Here is a 17,940-nt window from a genome sequence, read left to right as displayed (position 1 = left end):
AGGATTAATGTTCCCGCTGGACAGAATGAGGCTGCAGTCCGCAGGCGAGACGAATGGCTAAGCTAGCTGTTCCGCTAAGCGCCAGAAAGCCTTTTGGGAACCCGTGTTTTGCAAAACTCTGGCGAGATGGTTGAGGTTAAGCATTGACCTTGAATGGTTAAAGTTAGATGATTTTTTACAGTAGAAATTACAGCTAAAGTGTCAGGAAAATAATGTAATTAGAGAGTGTTGGTGTATATCACGGCTAAGGCAGAAAGTTAGGAAAATATTTAAGCTAACGCACTGGTAAAAGTTTTGTCGGGGCAATAGCTTGTTGCATTAATTGCCATTTAAGAAATTTGATGGTAGCCTACCATGAAGGTTTGATCTTCTTAGATACTCCTTTAAAAAAAAAAGTGGAACCCAGGCATACGATTAACGTTTTTCAGAACGACAGATGAGAGAAACTCAACTTTGTGCTCAGATACAGAAGCTAACGGAACAACAGAGGAACCACGGCGGCACATACGGGTTCTCCGCTAAACGTCAAAGCGCCTGACACAATGGCAGATGTTGTGCTCTGCTGCCCCTAAGTGCCCCCCCCCCCCAAAAAAAATATATTAATGCAGCTTTAAAGATGGGCACGCACCATTTTTGGAAGAAACTCTTGAGTTGAGCAAAGAGCTCGTCGGTGTGGGCGGCTGCAGACGCCTCTCCCTCCACAGGCACTCTGTTCAGTCCATCGTGACACCTTTAATATTGGCTCGTTGAAGTAGAAGTCTCCATAAATAGAACGATAGTGCATGGAAGGAAGAGTACAAAAATACCTCTGAATTTACCCCTGCAGCGACAGTTTTTTTTTCTTCGTTTTTTTTCTGATTGAAAAGGTGAAAACTCGAGCGAGACCAAGATATCAGTAAATAAATAAAATGTCATACTTTTACCTATAGGCAAGATACATAACTCTTAGAAATGTGAAGACATCGTTCCAGTATATAGTTTGACCCCCCCTACCGCTGAGCCACAGCAATTCTCTGTTGTTAGAGCAGAAGGTGACCACATTTAAACAAATATTCAAAATATACAGAAAATATATTATATATAGATACGTATAGAGTACGGAAGTAATGTTCAGGGCAGTTTGACCGTGTTCACTGTGTCCACCTCTTCCTCCTCGCTTGTTTGAATAGGGATTCGTATGAACACTGTTGCTCTTTTTCTTCCTCTTCTTCTTCTTCTTCTTTGTGTGATTTCTGATAACTCTGCAGTGCTCTTTAGGAGACTTTGCAAACAAAAATAAATACTACGACTCCATCGCCACTGTCACTCAACAACATATTCCCATTTACAATATCATATTTTTCTATTCCTTAACATGGATCAGAAAATAGTTATTTTATTCCCTCTTTGTGTGTGTGTGTTATTTTTTTTTTGTCGTTTTATTTTTTTTGCATTTTTATCCCCAAAATACTTTTTTTTTAAAGTGGTTCTCGTCAGATGTTGAGAAAAATAGAGACCTCTGATAAGCTCAGCTCTCTCCCCGGATATTAGGCTGCAGTCTCTTCCAGTGGAATGCAGGACCACCAGGCGTCGGCATCTTCTGGACTCGGCGGTGACTCGATCCCGACTGTGAGGACGCTCGCGCGGGCTCAGGACGGCTCTCCTGCAGCTGTCGGCACTAGAGGGCAGGATACTCACCTCCAAGCATCCTTACAGAAGGGGTTGAGGGGGAGAGAGAGGAGGGGGGGGGGGGCTTCTGGGATGGAGGCGTCTGGGAAAACCCTGGGTCTACCTCTCTTGTCCTTTCATACAACACAAGACTGACCCAAATTCCACAGTGAGAGTTCACTCTTTTAGCTCTGCAGTTGTACTTTGAAGCCCTGCGTGTTTGTCTCTGTGGGTTTAGAAGCCCTCTATATGACAGTAGGCCTCCAGGCTGGAGAGGAGGATGTAAAGGAACCACAGGCCGAAAAGGAAGGCTGACGTGGCCAGTCTGTGTCCCCGGGGCCCGCCCAGTTCTCCGCCGATGTGGGCCCGGCGCCGGTAGAGCAGCACCGAGATGGCCAGGAAGGCGAAGATGGTGAAGAGCGTGACGGAGAAGGCCAGCGAGCCGGCTTCCACCACGAACGGCTTCCCTTTCGTGTGCCAGTAGATGGCCGCCACCGACCACGCCAAGCCGATGCCCAGGAAGACGTTGATGGCGTTGCTGCCGGTCACGTTGCCGATGGAGGCGTCCGCGTACGAGTCCTGGACCGCGGATGCCTTACTGGCCAAGGTGTCTGCAGAGAGAGAGAGAGAGAGCGAGTGAGAGAGAGAGTGAAAGAGAGAGAGTGAGAGAAAGAGAGAGAGAGAGTGAGTGAGAGAGAGAGTGAGTGAGTGAGTGAGAGAGTGAGAGAGAGAAAGAGAGTGAGTGAGAGAGAGTGAGTGAGTGAGAGAGAGTGAGAAAGAGAGAGAGTGAGTGAGTGAGAGAGAGAGTGAGTGAGTGAGAAAGAGAGAGTGAGTGAGAGAGAGTGAGTGAGTGAGAGAGAGTGAGCGAGTGAGAGTGAGTGAGTGAGAGAGTGAGAGAAAGAGAGAGAGTGAGTGAGTGAGTGAGAGTGAGCGAGTGAGTGAGTGAGTGAGAGTGAGTGAGTGAGTGAGAGAAAGAGAGTGAGAGAGAGAAAGAGAGTGAGTGAGAGAGAGTGAGTGAGTGAGAGAGAGTGAGTGAGAGAGTGAGGTGGTGAGTGAGGAGTGAGTGAGGAGTGAGTGAGTGAGTGAGTGAGAGAGTGAGTGAGTGAGTGAGTGAGTGAGTGAGAGAGTGAGAGAGTGAGTGAGTGAGTGAGAAAGAGTGAGTGAGTGAGTGAGTGAGAGAAAGAGAGTGAGTGAGTGAGTGAGAGAGTGAGAAAGAGAGAGAGTGAGTGAGTGAGTGAGAGAGTGAGTGAGTGAGAAAGAGAGAGTGAGAGAGTGAGTGAGTGAGAAAGAGAGTGAGTGAGTGAGAGCGAGTGAGTGAGTGAGAGAGTGAGTGAGTGAGTGAGTGAGAGAGAGTGAGTGAGTGAGAAAGAGAGAGTGAGTGAGTGAGTGAGAAAGAGAGAGAGTGAGAGAGAGAGAGTGAGTGAGTGAGAGTGAGAGAGAGTGAGTGAGTGAGAGAGAGAGAGAGTGAGTGAGAAAGAGAGAGTGAGAGAGAGAGTGAGTGAGTGAGAAAGAGAGAGAGTGAGTGAGAGTGAGTGAGTGAGTGAGAGTGAGTGAGTGAGTGAGAGTGAGTGAGTGAGAGTGAGTGAGAGAGAGTGAGTGAGAGAGAGTGAGTGAGTGAGAAGAGAGAGAGAGAGAGTGAGAAAGAGAGAGTGAGTGAGAGTGAGTGAGTGAGTGAGAGAGAGAGAGTGAGTGAGTGAGAGAGCGAGAGTGAGTGAGTGAGTGAGAGAGAGAGAGAGTGAGAGAGAGAGAGTGAGAGAGAGAGAGAGACATTACATGTTCAGTCAAAGGTTGCCGCACTGTGATTGGTGCACATAAATACATGATGTCATCTTTTCCACTTCGTCCACTTTGAACCACAAAGGGAAATATGAACGAAACAAAAAACGTTTCATTTAAATATATATCATATGATGCTTATGAAACTTAATCTATCTGTAAAAAAATAAGGATTTCACAGCCGATAAACATGATTATGCTCATTGTGTAATTCATTGTTGGTCTGGGGTTAAATAAACGGCATCTCCCACTGTTACCTTGCGCCACCTTCCCCCCCGGGACCTTTCAGTTTCCTGAAGAAGATAAACATGCTGGAAGCCAATGTTCAATTTCCTGCCAAATCCACCCATCACTCATAATATATAAATTGAGGCCAGTGGAGGCCGGCAATCTTCTCTTTATTGGTTTACTTTGTGTGTCATGTTTATATTTATATTTTCAAAATGAATGCGGTTGATGATTTATTAATGCCGCACGCAGGACCTTTAATAACACAAATGCTGACCGAGCCAACGTTTTCTTGCGGAAGTTGAAAATGTCTGTTTGGAGAAAATAAAAATATCCGCCATCTGGAAGAGTCTCAAAACCTCATAAAGACACGCATTGTACTCAAACGATGAAAGAAGCTCATAATCCATCAACTAGACTTAAAAAAACCCCAACATAAATATGTACGATTCATTCCAAACACGACTGTATTGCCTCACCTGGCACGGATGTGCCCAGCGCCACGAACACCACGGCGGTGACGGAGTCCTTGAGGCCAATGGTGCAGCCGAAATGAGACGCCAGGTCGCCGATGATGGCGGTGAGCAGGCCGATGATGACGATGGAGACGATGAAGCAGGCCCAGCCGTTCAGGTAGTCGGTGGGAGGAACGCAGGCGAACAGCACCTTCCAGAAGACGGTGAGGAAGTGCATGACGTAGTCGAAACAGGACGGCAGCCTCTCCTCCCCCGTGTCCTCCTCATCCTCGTCTGCTTGGGAGAAGTGGGAAGAGAGAGTGAGGGGGGGGGGAGGAGAGGAGAGGAGGGGAGAGGAGGGGAGAGGAGGAGGAGGGAGGGAGGAGAGGGAGAGAGGAGGAGAGGAGAGGGGGGGAGAGGAGAGGAGGGAGGGGAGAGGAGGGGAGAGGAGGGGAGAGGAGAGGAGGGGAGAGGAGGAGAGGAGAGGAGGAATGGAGAGGAGGAGGAGAGGAGGGGAGGAGAGGAGGAGAGGAGGAGAGGAGGGAGGAGAGGAGGAGAGGAGAGGAGAGGAGGAGAGGAGGAGAGGAGGAGGAGAGGAGAGAGAGGAGGGGAGGAGAGGAGAGGAGGAGGAGAGGAGAGGAGAGGAGGAGAGGAGAGGAGAGGATGGGAGAAGAGGAGAGGAGAGGAGAGGAGGAGAAGAGGAGGGAGAGGAGGGAGAGGAGGGGAGGAGAGAGGAGGAGAGGAGGGGAGGAGAGGAGGGAGAGGAGGGGAGAGGAGAGGAGGAGGAGAGGAGGGAGGAGAGGAGAGGAGGGAGAGGAGAGGAGGGGAGGGGAGAGGAGAGGAGAGGAGGGGAGGAGAGGAGAGGAGAGGAGAGGAGAGGAGAGGAGAGGATGAAGGTGTAGCAGAATATTTGGTGGACAAAGATAAAGAGATGAAAGGTGGCGGAGGGGAAGTATACATAATAGGAGAAGAGGGAGAGAGCAAGAAGGAAGTGGAAAGGGACCGAGATAGAAGATGAAAAAGCGAATGAGTATGACGGGGAACGAAGAAAAGCAAAGAAGAAGAGGAGGAGGATGAAGAGCCGGAGTTGGAAAGCGTTGGCGAGATTAAGGATCGATAAAGGAGATGAGTGGTGACAGAGAGGGGGAGGGAGAGAACAACACTCTCTTAAAATGACTTCTTTCCAGTCACTACAGCCTGAGGGTTCTGTTGTGTAACAGGAGGACAATGGACACAGTCTGGACGTATACGACTGCCGCTTCAGACTTTAGTTCACACTTTAACTTTTACTCCTCATCTAAACATGCAGAGCTGATGATGTCACACACTTCTTCTCTCACTAAAGTTGTCGCACAATCCAAGATACATCGTGCAGATTTGAGTTGAAGTCACGCATTGACGTGTGCGTGAAGCCGACAGAATCCCAGAATAAACTAGAACGGGCACTCGGTAGAGCGCAGACCGTCGCATATCACAAGATTGGGCATTGAATTATGAACATTTTGGCATTAGTTGCATGCCAATTGGATCAAAATTGACCGCGCTATGGTAAAAAGAAGATGTTGACCTTGACCTTTGACCAGATCGATCCCAAAATCTAATCAAATGGTCCCCGGATAATAACCAATCATCCCACCAAATTCCATGCGATTCGGTTGAATACTTTTTGAGTTATGCGAGTAACATGCATACAAATAAATAAATAAATACACGGCGATCAAAACAAAACCTTCCGCATTTTCAATGCGAAGGTAATAAGGTCGATTGAAGAGAGCGCTGTCGACTGGACACAATAGTCCCACAATGCATTGCACAAAGGAAACGGAAGAGCTGCTTACAGCTGGGAGGAAAGTGGGCTAGTGGTGATGAAGCACCGTTTGAAGAAGGATTAAATCTCAGGGAAACATTTTGAAATTTAAAAAGGCAGTGAGGCTCGCAGCGGGATTCACGTGTGACGCTGCACACCGCTTATCCTATTCAATTCAAGTACATTTATTTGTAGAGCCCAATTTCACAAATTACAAATTAGTCTCAGAGGGCTTTACAATCTGTACACATAGACATCCCTGACCTTTGACCTTTGACCTCACATCGGATCAGGAAAAACTCCCAAATAACTATTCCCGCTCACATTCACACCTACGGGCAACTTAGAGTCTGCAATGAACACAATGAACATGTCTTTGGGTGGGAGAGCGTGCAAACTCCACACAGGAGGACGGATCAGGACCCTCTTGCTGTAAGGTGACAGTGCCACTGCACCACCGGGTAATGAAGGTTCATTTGTAGAGATTTTATTTGTCACTGGAAAATCAGTATCAATGATACTGGTTTACTGCTGTCAGGCTGCACAACAAACTGCAGTAGATCGCTGTAGATGCTGGCAAACTCAACACTTTACTCAGCACTTTACTTTGTTTTCCCCTTGTATATTTAGTTTCCTCTGTATATTTAGTATTTTAATTTTAGTATTTAGTATTGTCATTGTGTTTGGTGTTTTATTTTATTAATGCTCTAAGATGCACCTGCTGCTGTGATCCTGAAATTTCCCGACTGTGGGACTAATAAAGGGTTATCTTATCTTATCTTATATAATTATCATGCAACATGGGTTTGAGGCCCTTTCCCTAGATGTTGGATGAGAAGATAGATACCACTCACGTATCCGCCGTTTAAAGAGGAAGCTATATATAAGTTAGCTTAGCATAAAGCAAGAAAGTGGATAAACAAATTCCCCAAAAAGGACACATTATTCCTTTAAAGCGGATATTTTATGCTACTTTCCAGGTTCATACTTGTAGTTTGGGTCATAACCAGATTATATGCCTTAATGTCAATCAATAATTTCCTCATACTGTCTTTCTGAATATACATTTATTCATATTCAGAAAGAATATACGCCCGTTTCACCGCCTGTCTTTTTTTTAAGCTCCCCTCCTAAAATGATGCATATTCCTATATTCTAGTGAACCTACTTGTGATATAGGAAGGGGAGATTCACCTGAATGGCTTGTTGAATGATTGTTAGTGGGTACTTCAGAAACACAAATGTATGGGCACAAGCACAGAACAGTCTTTACACACACATCCCCTTTAACCCTTGTGTTGCCTTCGGGTCATTTTGACCCGATTCAATATTTAACCTAAGTGTATGCCTGGGGTCAATTTGACGATTCAAATGTTAATGTCGGTGTTTTTTCGGAGTCAACAACAAACATAAAGTACCTCACATAAACTTGGAAAACAATATTAAAATAATTTTCAGGAGATTTAATAGCTGGGGTCATATTGACCTTAAAGAGTCTCGAAATTAGCATTTAGACTGTGTTAAACCGTCAACAATGTAAGCTCCTAAAAGTAACAATGCATATCACCGATAATCATTAATCATTAAATTTAATGATAAATAAATGCAGTTTACAAAAATTAGACAAATCAGGGATCTATTGAAATACTATTCAAATATAAAACATAAAAACAATTCCATTATTTAAAATGATCAAAGCCAATATGATATGATATGATATGATATATATATGATATATATATGATATGATATATATATGATATATATATATGATATTCCTTTATTCGTCCCACAGTGGGGACATTTCAAAAATCACAGCAGCGGTGCACATCAGAGCATCAATGAAAATAAATATAAAACACAAAACTAAATACTAAAAACTAAATATTAATACTAATACTAAATATAAAGGGGGAAAACAAAGTAAAGTGCTGAGTAAAGTAAAGTAAAGTGCCAAATAAGGTGTCTATGTGAGGAATACAGTATATGTGTGTGCAGCCCAATGGAACCAGTACCTGCACTGACTGTAATGGCCTCCATGAACTGGTCTCTCCAGGAGTTGGTTCCCACCACCAGGGCCAGGTTGGTCTTCTTGATCAGCTTGTCCACTGTGCTCTGTGAGAAACAATACAAGAATGAAACACACCCCGTTATTTATCCTCACAGGCTGCCGAAAAACACAAATAATACACGAGCTTCGCCACAGGATGGCAGTGGCATCCAGTCGCAGACAGCAGAAAACCTCCGTGCGATAAAAAAAAACCACATGCCAGAAACAAATATGGTGGGTGTATCGTTTGTTTGAGGAGGGCTAGAGGATGCATATGAGCCACATCTCTGGAAAGGCATCACTGTGGCTGAGCAGGCCTTTAAAGAGCAAGTGCTAAAATTAGAAATGTGTATCTGTTATCTGTTTGGCTCCGGCAGCAATAATCAGGCTGCGTTTGACGGGTGACCTTTTCCCACCTTAAACTCGTATGATTCCTCAATAATGACTTCCAGCTTGGCGTGTTCCCCCAGCACCGGTTTTCCCATCTCTGCGATCCGCTTGGCTTCCTCCTCGTCGGATGACATCTTCCTGTCTGGTGCATCTGAGGGAGGAGAATAAAAAAAAAAAAGGAATCACAGTGTCAAAATATGAGGATGTTCAGCCGATTAGCATGTTGCATCCACACAAAACCTCCTCAGCTTGACTGTGTTCAGCCTTTGTAAAGTTCAGGCTCTACGGAGAGACGCGGTTTGTTTTATCAGAATCAGAATCAGAATCAGAAACAGTTTTATTACATGACAAACAAACAACAATCAACACGACAGAAAGACAACAAATAATGTGAAGTGTTTGGAGGAGGGAAGAAGAAGGAGGAAGAAGGAGGAGAGAGGAAGGTGGAAGAAGAGGTGGTAGTCCTGGGGACAATCTTGATGGAGGAGCAGATGATGGACACTTGAGGTCCTGGGAGATGATGGAGGTCACCAGGTGGTCAGTCTCCGTCGGTCAGGAAGTCTGTGATCCACCTGCAGGGTCCTGCAGCAGGGACGGGATGATTGTATTGAAAGCAGAGCTGAAGTCCACAAACAGGATCCAGATGCTGGAGGATGGGTGATGGTCTTGAGGTGTGACAGATGATGGTGGAGGCCTTGAAGCAGGCTGGAACGTGGCATGTCTCCAGGAGGTGTTGAAGATGTCGGTGAACACCGGAGACAGCTGGTCAGCACAGTGCTTCAGGGTGGAGGGGGGTTCTGCTTTTGAACAGCCTGTTGCTCTCCAGGATGCTGAGTTGATGGAGGGTGCTCCAGAGGTGTGAGCCCCTGATGGGCTGGGGAGGGTGGGCTGATGGTCTGTGGCTTGTTGATGGGGCTGTGGGGATGGTCTCAGGACTGCTCCATTGTCTTTCAAAGCGGCAGTAGAACTCATTGAAGCACATTGTTCATGGAGTGGGGTGATTTGGGCCTGTAGTTGGTGATCTGCCTGAGCCCTCTCCAGACAGAAGCAGAGTCGTTTGCTGAGAGCTGCTGAAACCTGTATTTGGACTCTGTGTACAGGTCCCTGAATGCCTGGTCCTTCTGCAGTCTTAGCAACCAGGGTTTGTCGTTGTTATAACTCACCCTGGAGCTGGATGGAATACAGCTGTCCTCACAGAAGCTGAGTACTCATCCAGGCTGTTGGTAGCAGTCCTGAAGACATCAGATCCTCCAGAGCCTCACTGGTCCACTTCTTGAACTTCCTCACCACAGGTTTGCAGAGCTTAATCAGATGAACCATGACGTGGTCAGAGTTTCCCAGTGCAGCTCGAGAGAATGCTCTTCTCTGGTAGGGCATTTAATTAACTGTCTATATTTAGGTGAATGATAAAGATTCCAGGTCCAACAGTGCTGTAGGATCAGTTGAGGTAAAGCAGATTCTCCACCCTTTGCACCAGCAGCTGGAGTACAAGAATGTCCAGTAACAAATAAATCCGCTGGAGTTGTTCCCTGATGTTCATGAGCTCTTCTCTGGTGAACCATCAGGAAGGCCATCAGGAAGGCTCTTAATATAATATAATAGTTACTTTGGGGATTCAGTTTTCATGCATAGCCAGAGTCTGAGATAGGAGCTCCTCTTGGAATGCAGTAATTGGAGACCTCCACTATGTGGAGTGTTTTATGCAGCCGCAGTCCGTCACACTCAATCAGTGCAAAGTGGTCTTCCAACTTTGTTATTATCTAGTTGTAGATGTTTTATATGACGGAGGTATGTGCTCCTGTGTAAGCTGGGTTGTGTTGACTTGAGTCTTAGTTTTGGCTTTATTTCATGCTGTGATTTTGTTTTTTGTTTTTTATATTGTCTGTCACTGTTTTATGTTATATTGTCTGAAACTTTGTGTGACGTGCTACTGCTGCTGTCTTGGCCAGAACACTCTTGTAAAGGAGATTTTTAATCTCAATGAGGCATTTCCTGGTTAAATAAATTTAAAATAAATAAAATAAAAAAATTGTAAAGGTTACACAAACTTGCAGGCCTGATAAAAAAAAAAACACAAAACACTGCGTAGGCAAATAGTTTTTTCATTGTTCTACTGTTATCTAAGAAGAGTTAATAATGACTTTAAAGGTACTCAAATGTCATAACGAGGACTTCACTTTGTCAAGAAATACTTGTAACTTGAAAAAAAAATGCAAAAATGCAAATATTCCCATTTGTCTTGCGATACCCATCTCTAACCTCCTGACATTATCTTGATGTTAGAGACTTATTTTTAGGGTGAGCGGGTTGTCTGGTGGCGTTAGGCCCCAACCAATCAGCAGAAAGTGACTTCACCTGCCCGCTGACATCATTTTCAGTGTATTTACGGCAGTTTTCTGTCACTACTTTTTATGGCTGTAGGGAGGATTAGGACTCATCCCTGAGCCCGGCAACTGCACTCTGATGGGTCGGGGGAAATCTCAGAAAAAAACAACCTGTAAACCCCAAACTGTCTGCATGCACATTTGTCAGTTTGACAAAAAACAACCCGACTCAATGTCCACCGACTAGTTTAGTGTTAGTAGCCCTCCTGTTACCTTCACATTTACTCACAACTTTTACCCTTGGGGTCAATTTGACCCCATCAATTAAAACCTCCAGAAAATTATTAGAATTAATATTGTTTCCCAAGTTTAAGTGTCGAGTACTATATGTTTGTTTGTTGACTACCTAAATAGCCTTTTAAATAAATAAAAATGTTGATATTTCTTATATGTTTGACAGTGAAAAACAGCCTGGGGTCAAATTGACCCCAAAGAAGAATATGTGTTCCCAGTTGTCCCCAAAAAATTAGGAAAAGTCATGAAATATGAAACAAAAAAAATGATGTCAATTTTCTTTTTGGAGACGTTAAACATTGAATGGGGTCAAATTAACCCCAAAGGTAACAGGAGGGTTGGATTGGTTTGGTCGTTCCCAGAGCCGTCTTCAATCACACAGTCTTCATCAGTTAATGGAGTTTGCTCTGGCGTCATGAGGGGATGGAGCTGCTGACGGGAATCACCCATAAAATCAGAGCATCCGTTTAGCTTGCATGTCAACAGATCCATCTCCATGACGACTGAGCAACCTCCACCCGCTGATGGAGACTGCGTGGGGTTAAAAGCTCCAGGAAATTATATCGCAAGTGGACAATTTAAAAGCTCTCGAATGAACATTTGTGCCCATAGGTCTTGTGATTCTTTATGAAATGAAGCTTTAAAAGTTATATATATATATATATATATATATATAGTTATAACATGGAGAAGATAACGGCATTTGTCTACTACTTCAAATTGGAACAGTTTCTGACATATTGGGAAAAATGGGTTACATACATAACACCTCATAGACCTGATTTTCATAAATTAATGAATTTACAATAGTGAATCGATCACCCCCTGGTTTATACATTGTTTTCTTTTAGTTTTTTTGTTTCATTCTGTCTCTTTTTTGTTATTTATCCTATTTTTTAAACCTTTTTCTATAAATATGTAAAAAATATAATAAGCATCATGTGAAAATCTGCACATGTAATGTCAATTGTCTAATAATAAAAAAAAGTGGAAAAAATAAATAAAAGTTATATCAACAAAAATGTTCATCAAAGGGTTTCACAATACGGATGTGAAGCGCTGATTGTAGGACATAGCTGACGGAACAATTACACTATCAAGGACTTTTCAAGGCCTTCCATTCAACGTCGGTTCTGCCTCAGACCTGGTCTGTCCCCTATCTGCCTATCGGACCGGTCCTGGGTGGCTCTGCTGGAAAGAAAGAAGCTAGGATGCTGCACAGAGCTCCCGAGTGCATCGCACACGACAAAAAGCGCCTTAACACCAATGCTGTGCTGTCAACCTCGATCAAGGAGGAGCGGCGGTGCATCCAAAGGGCCCCTCGTGCGACACCCCCCGGGGCCGAGACCCCTCCATGCTGCTCTTTGCTGACAACACGCTTACCATTAAATATTAACGTTGCCATTAAAGATCACAGCCCGGTCCCCTTGATAAGGGGGAGTGTCCGCAAACACACACACACACACACACATGCAGAGGCATGCATAATATACCAGTGCACATGAATACCGGCACACACACACACACACACACTTTTAAGCTAAATCAATTACACACACAGGACCGTGTGTTCCCTCAAGTCCTGACAGGACTTCTTCTGCTCATGTTTAAAAAATGATTATCCAGCCGCTCCGCGCTGCAGCATCTACATGACACCATTTCCTTGACAGGGAAGGAGAAAATAATAATAACACAATCCCACAGAGGTAATTGCATTTTTCTAATTTTGGACCTGCAGATTTTTTATTTATTTTTTATCCCAGCGGTTATCAAATGTTTGTACCTTCCTCTTGACTGGAGAACAAGATTTATGGATTTCTGATGAATTAAATCCGCTGATTAGCGTGAAAATCCATCATTAAGTGCGGGAGAGAGGCAGCAGAAGAGCGCGTTGTTTATTAAGGTGACAGTGGAGGAGGATAACGGCGCTGGCACGCAGTTTATTCATATCAAACCGCTCCAAGTCATGACTCAGAAGCTTCATCGGCGGCAAAATAAACCTTTCTAAACCGTCATCCTCTGAGATTTCACGTCATGCAACCGAGACCCCCCCTTAGGGCTGATGTTTAAACCGCAGCACACACACACACACACACACACACACACACACACACACACACACACACACACACACACACACACACACACACACACACACACACACACACACACACACACACACACACACACACACACACACACACACACAAGATGGTTAGTGGAGATGCTTAGGGGGGAATGGACAGCTTACCGTCAGCTAACAACAGGGCTGTGGAGGAGAGAAGAGAGGGGGAGGAGGGGGAGGAGGAGGAGGGAGGAAGGCATGGAGAAAACAGAAGGAGGGTGAGCAGTGGAAATGGAAGAAACTTTCATCAGGACGAAAGGAGGAGAGAAATGTAATGACCTCAGAGAACGGCTGCGTATTGACCCTGAGGTGTAATATATGGAGCACTGATTATTCACTTGGCCGAGGGAGTGGAAATAATGTGCTATTCTGTATATTTTTATGACCACAAACGGCACAATCAAGGTTTATAAAGGGAAAGAATGTCAGATAGAGAAAAAATAAAAGGCAGGATATTTTGCATCATGATCTCCAGCTATGAGCCCGACATTAACTCAACACTTTATGACTCCCAGCTGCTCTCTGATGACACCCGCATTAACCCGAATTTAACCAGCTCAGCATGAAATAGTGTCGGCCCGATACATGCATTTGTCAGAACTTGGCCTTTTATCAATACTAATATATAACGTTGAACTCCCACACATTGCATCCGTATCATAATATAAAAACATAAAAGACATAATGCTTGCTTTTGAATAAATTTAACCCTAAATGTCGGAAGCAATAAATCCATAATTTAAACAAAGTGGATCACCTTACTTAGATGTCTTTAAATAACTCAAGTAGATTAATTTTACACATTTATTATAAATTAGCTTAACACACTCCATGGCATTTCCAAATTGAAAAATGAATAATTGAAACGATTGGAGAGATTTAGAAGATGAATTAATCTGACGAGAATTAGTGAACAAACATTTACATTTTGTTTTCCGGTTCCTGCTTTCAAAATATGAAATATTTTAGTTGAACTTAAATTGAAGATTTGTCTGCATGCCCAACACATATCTTATTCCTCTTTACAAACACCGAAATATACACACATACACACACATATATATATATATAATATTCACATATGCCCACACATATATATATATATATACACACATATATATATTCATATATATATATATGAATATATATATATATATATATATATATATTTATATATATATATAATATTCACATATGCCCACACATATATATACACATATATATATATATACATATATTCACATATACACACGTACATATATATATATATAAATATATATATATGGCAGGGTTGAGGATGACACGATTTAATTGAATGTATTTAGTCTCTTTGCAGTGGGAAGAAAAGTTAAACACGTTCACACACTCGCACACTCGACTCATCTCCCTTGGACTTTATATTATGTCACACTCTGTAATCCTTTTTCTCTGGATAAATTTCTCAAATATATAAATAACAAAAGAACATGATGCAACGCAAGATCAAATCTTACACGACATCGCTTAAGAACGGGACACGCAGAACATTGTGGACATTGGAGCAGCTAATGGGAACGAATAAATACTACAAGAGAAATTCATCTAAAAGAGGTCTGGCTTCATATGAATAATAACTTTCGATATACTCATATTTAGGAACGGACTGTCTTCTAAGATTTCATGCTGTGGTTTATTCAACCATCCTCCAATTATTATCAGTTTGATCCTATTTCTGATATCAGACTTGCAAGATTATTATTGGACCTTTTAAAAGTCCATTCTTTCTTATTTCTTTCTTTATTTCTCATTGTGTCATCGTAGAGATGAGAAGCCAATGAAGACATGACACATGATAATGAGCTACACAAATAACACACATCAGCTTCAACCGACCACGAGCATCCACACGATGTACAACGACTATGCCGATGATGACGAGGGTGCCTCGTGCGGACGCTCGGGACAACCACGCAGCCCCTGCGACATGAACCTCTCTAGCATATCTGTAATTTCACAAATTACAAATTTGTCTCGGTGCATTTCGATCACAACTCGGTCTTCGTTGCTCATCTGCGTGCCGTGCAGTCGCAGAGCGGATCAGTGACACGGCGCCTTTCGGCAAAGTGTCAAGCGTGACTAAACGATATGAGTAAGAGCAAAAAGGAGGATCAACAAGTCATCCAGCCAGGCAGAAAATTACATGACGGGGTACGTCAGAAGTGGATGAAGAGAGAGGAGAAAGCCTCCGGAGATTCACATTGACAACGCTTCCTTTCGACATCTTCATCATCATCATCATCATCGTTGTTTCTCCCTACGTCCACAACATCAGGACACGTGTACACACTCTTGAAGGGATGAGAGGCTTTCAAGGGACACAGTGAAGCTGTCCACTTCCTCCATGACTCCTTCCGAAACCTCTCTCAACCGGCTAATGCAGGGGTCCCCAACCCCCGGGCCGCGGCCCGGTACCGGTCCACGGCTTGGTTGGAACCGGGCCGCGGAAAAAAAGCGGATAAAAAAAGTTGTAATTTTAAATAAAAAAATCAGTCGGAAAAATCTATTATTTTGAAAAAGGACCGGATACCCGTGTGTACGTCTGAGCCGCGTTCAGGAGTCTTAAAGTTCGTGTTTATCGCTGCAGGCGCCGAACCCTCTGCTGGCGGCACATTTCAGTGACAAAGAATCTTAAAACATATTCAACCTGCTCAATGAATTCTGTCACTTCAGGGAAATGACAACTGTTTTCAAGTTGGCCGATAAAGTCGCTGCTGTGTGGGCGAGTGAACAGCGGAATATTCTACATGTTTCAGACGTTGACCGGGTGGAAGAGGCTTTTAAAAGAGTTTGAGTGGTACTCCAACCACAGAAGACCCGACTGCAAAAGAATAGACCTGCAACCCATTTGTAAACAAACCCACCCGGTGAATCGAGCCGTCCGAGCTAGAAGAACATGTGTTCGAGATGCAAATGACGGTGGCCTTAAGGGACATTTCACACAACATCTCTGCCTGTTCTAATGACAGCGACCAGAACTCGGTTAGGAGCAGCGGACCAAACACACGTCTGTGTCGCCGTCTCCATCAGCGGCTCGTTGCAGGTAAACAAGGACACGGCTCACACTAATTCGGCGTCATGAGTTGTAGTTTTGGCACTTTATGCCCTTCGTATAATTGTATGACGTCATATTTATTACATCATTTATATTGCCGGTCCGTGAAAATAATTTCTGACACGGAACCGGTCCGTGGCTCAAAAAAGGTTGGGGACCGCTGGGCTAATGGACCTCTTTGTGTTCGGAGGCCGCTTATCAACTTCCTGAACCCGATGCGGTCCGCAGTTAATCATCGTAAGGAGCTCAGTGCATTAAATTGCCGTGGGCGTCTTGCTCCATTATCATTAGCACTAGCCGAGCCGTGCTGATCCGGAGCCAAGCGTGGCGGGAAAACCCCCAGCTGTGGCGAGGCCGAGTGGCCGTACCCCAGTCGGTGATAACGGTGTGTCATTTCGTAAAGGCCGGCGAGGGAGCGGCAAACACAAACACACACACACATTCAGATAAATACCCGAACACGAGCAGATAAACTCAAACCACAGAAGCGCGTATAGATATCCTGCCATCTACGCCCAAATGCAGCTGAATGCAGCGTTGCAAGCTCTGAGAAATGGAGCAGTGTGCCTCTGAAAGTCAGTCTTTGCGAAAACGATCGAGAAAGGAAACACGCGTTGGTGACGCCTCGAGGGGACTCGATGTGGAACGTAAACTCCACGGGGCGCCTTTAATCCTGAAGTGGATTCAAATCGCTCAACGATTAATAAAATCATCGTTTCAGCTCGACAGAGAAACAACAGACAGCACACACAGGTGCACACGGGCAAATACATAAAGACACACACACACACCTACACACACACACACAAAGAACACGTGAGATGCTGATAAAGAAACACACAAACAGGAGGTGCTCCAGAAGCAGGCTCGTAACACCGATGACGCTCACAACCCAGAAGGTTGTCATTCTGCCAGCAGCGCAATTGCGATAGGGAAGATTAACCAAAGGGATGTAATTGGAGGGGTGGAGGACCGTGTTGTTGCGTATGTGTGTGTGTGTGTGTGTGTGTGTGTATGGAGGGGTATGGTGCGGTGTCTGTGTTTAATCGTTGTCATCATCAGCATGTTCTCCAGCGCGCTCGGCCAAATCACATCTGTCTCGTTACAAAAGAGCGAGTCCTTTTTTGGCTCTGACACACAGCCGGCCTCAGAGGCCCAACGTCACTACAGACGCTCACGTACGCCTCCTCTCCTCTACTCTCCTCTCCTCTCCTCTCCCCTCCTCTCCTCTCCTCCTCTCCTCTCCTCTCCCTCCTCCTCTCCTCTCCTCTCCTCTCCTCTCCTCCTCTCCTCTCCTCTCCTCTCCTCTCCTCTCACCTCCTCTCACCTCACCCCCTCTCCCCTCCCCTCCTCTCCTCTCCCCTCCTCTCCCCTCCTCTCCTCTCCCCTCCCCCATCCTCTCCTCTCCTCTCCTCTCCCATCCTCTCCCCTCCTCTCCCCCTTAGCTCGTTAAGACAGAATCACCATTAGACTTATCTGGGCTATTGTGGTTTGGAGGTGCGCCCGGAGCTGCATGTATACGTGATGCGAGGACGGAGGTATGGAAGAAGGGAGGATATAGGGTGTGATGCAGGAAGGAAGGAATGAGGAGTTGGCTTAATGGATTCATGGAGGCGATGGTAGACTGGGGATGGAGGGATTGGTGGAGGAAGGAGAGGAGGAAGATGGAAGGGGTATGAAAGGATGAGATTGGAAAAAAGGGAAAGAGGGATGAAAAGAATGGTAGATGTGAGGATGAAAGGTAGGACAGAGA

General features: G+C 44.6%; 1 protein-coding gene across 3 annotated transcripts in view; it reads right to left on the bottom strand.

Annotated features, from left to right (window-relative positions):
• Nucleotides 1-568: 568 nt before the first annotated feature.
• slc8a3 (solute carrier family 8 member 3) overlaps nucleotides 569-17,940 on the bottom strand; it is a 124,359-nt gene continuing 106,987 nt past the window's right edge. For 2 of the 3 annotated variants that reach the window (XM_056426039.1, XM_056426042.1), the window contains 5 exons: nucleotides 13,223-13,240; nucleotides 8,380-8,504; nucleotides 7,929-8,028; nucleotides 4,131-4,403; nucleotides 569-2,258 (listed from right to left, as the gene is read on the bottom strand). In XM_056426039.1, the coding sequence (XP_056282014.1) occupies nucleotides 1,882-2,258; nucleotides 4,131-4,403; nucleotides 7,929-8,028; nucleotides 8,380-8,504; nucleotides 13,223-13,240 (893 nt within the window). In that variant the 3' untranslated portion in view covers nucleotides 569-1,881. The remainder of the gene's footprint in view (nucleotides 2,259-4,130; nucleotides 4,404-7,928; nucleotides 8,029-8,379; nucleotides 8,505-13,222; nucleotides 13,241-17,940) is intronic. The other variant, XM_056426041.1, reaches the window with a different exon arrangement.

Source organism: Pseudoliparis swirei, chromosome 11 (genome assembly GCF_029220125.1).
Source record: "Pseudoliparis swirei isolate HS2019 ecotype Mariana Trench chromosome 11, NWPU_hadal_v1, whole genome shotgun sequence".
NCBI classification, from domain to species: domain Eukaryota; kingdom Metazoa; phylum Chordata; class Actinopteri; order Perciformes; family Liparidae; genus Pseudoliparis; species Pseudoliparis swirei.
The sequence above is the reverse complement of the archived record's forward strand: the minus strand, read 5'-3'. Positions and strand labels throughout refer to the sequence as shown.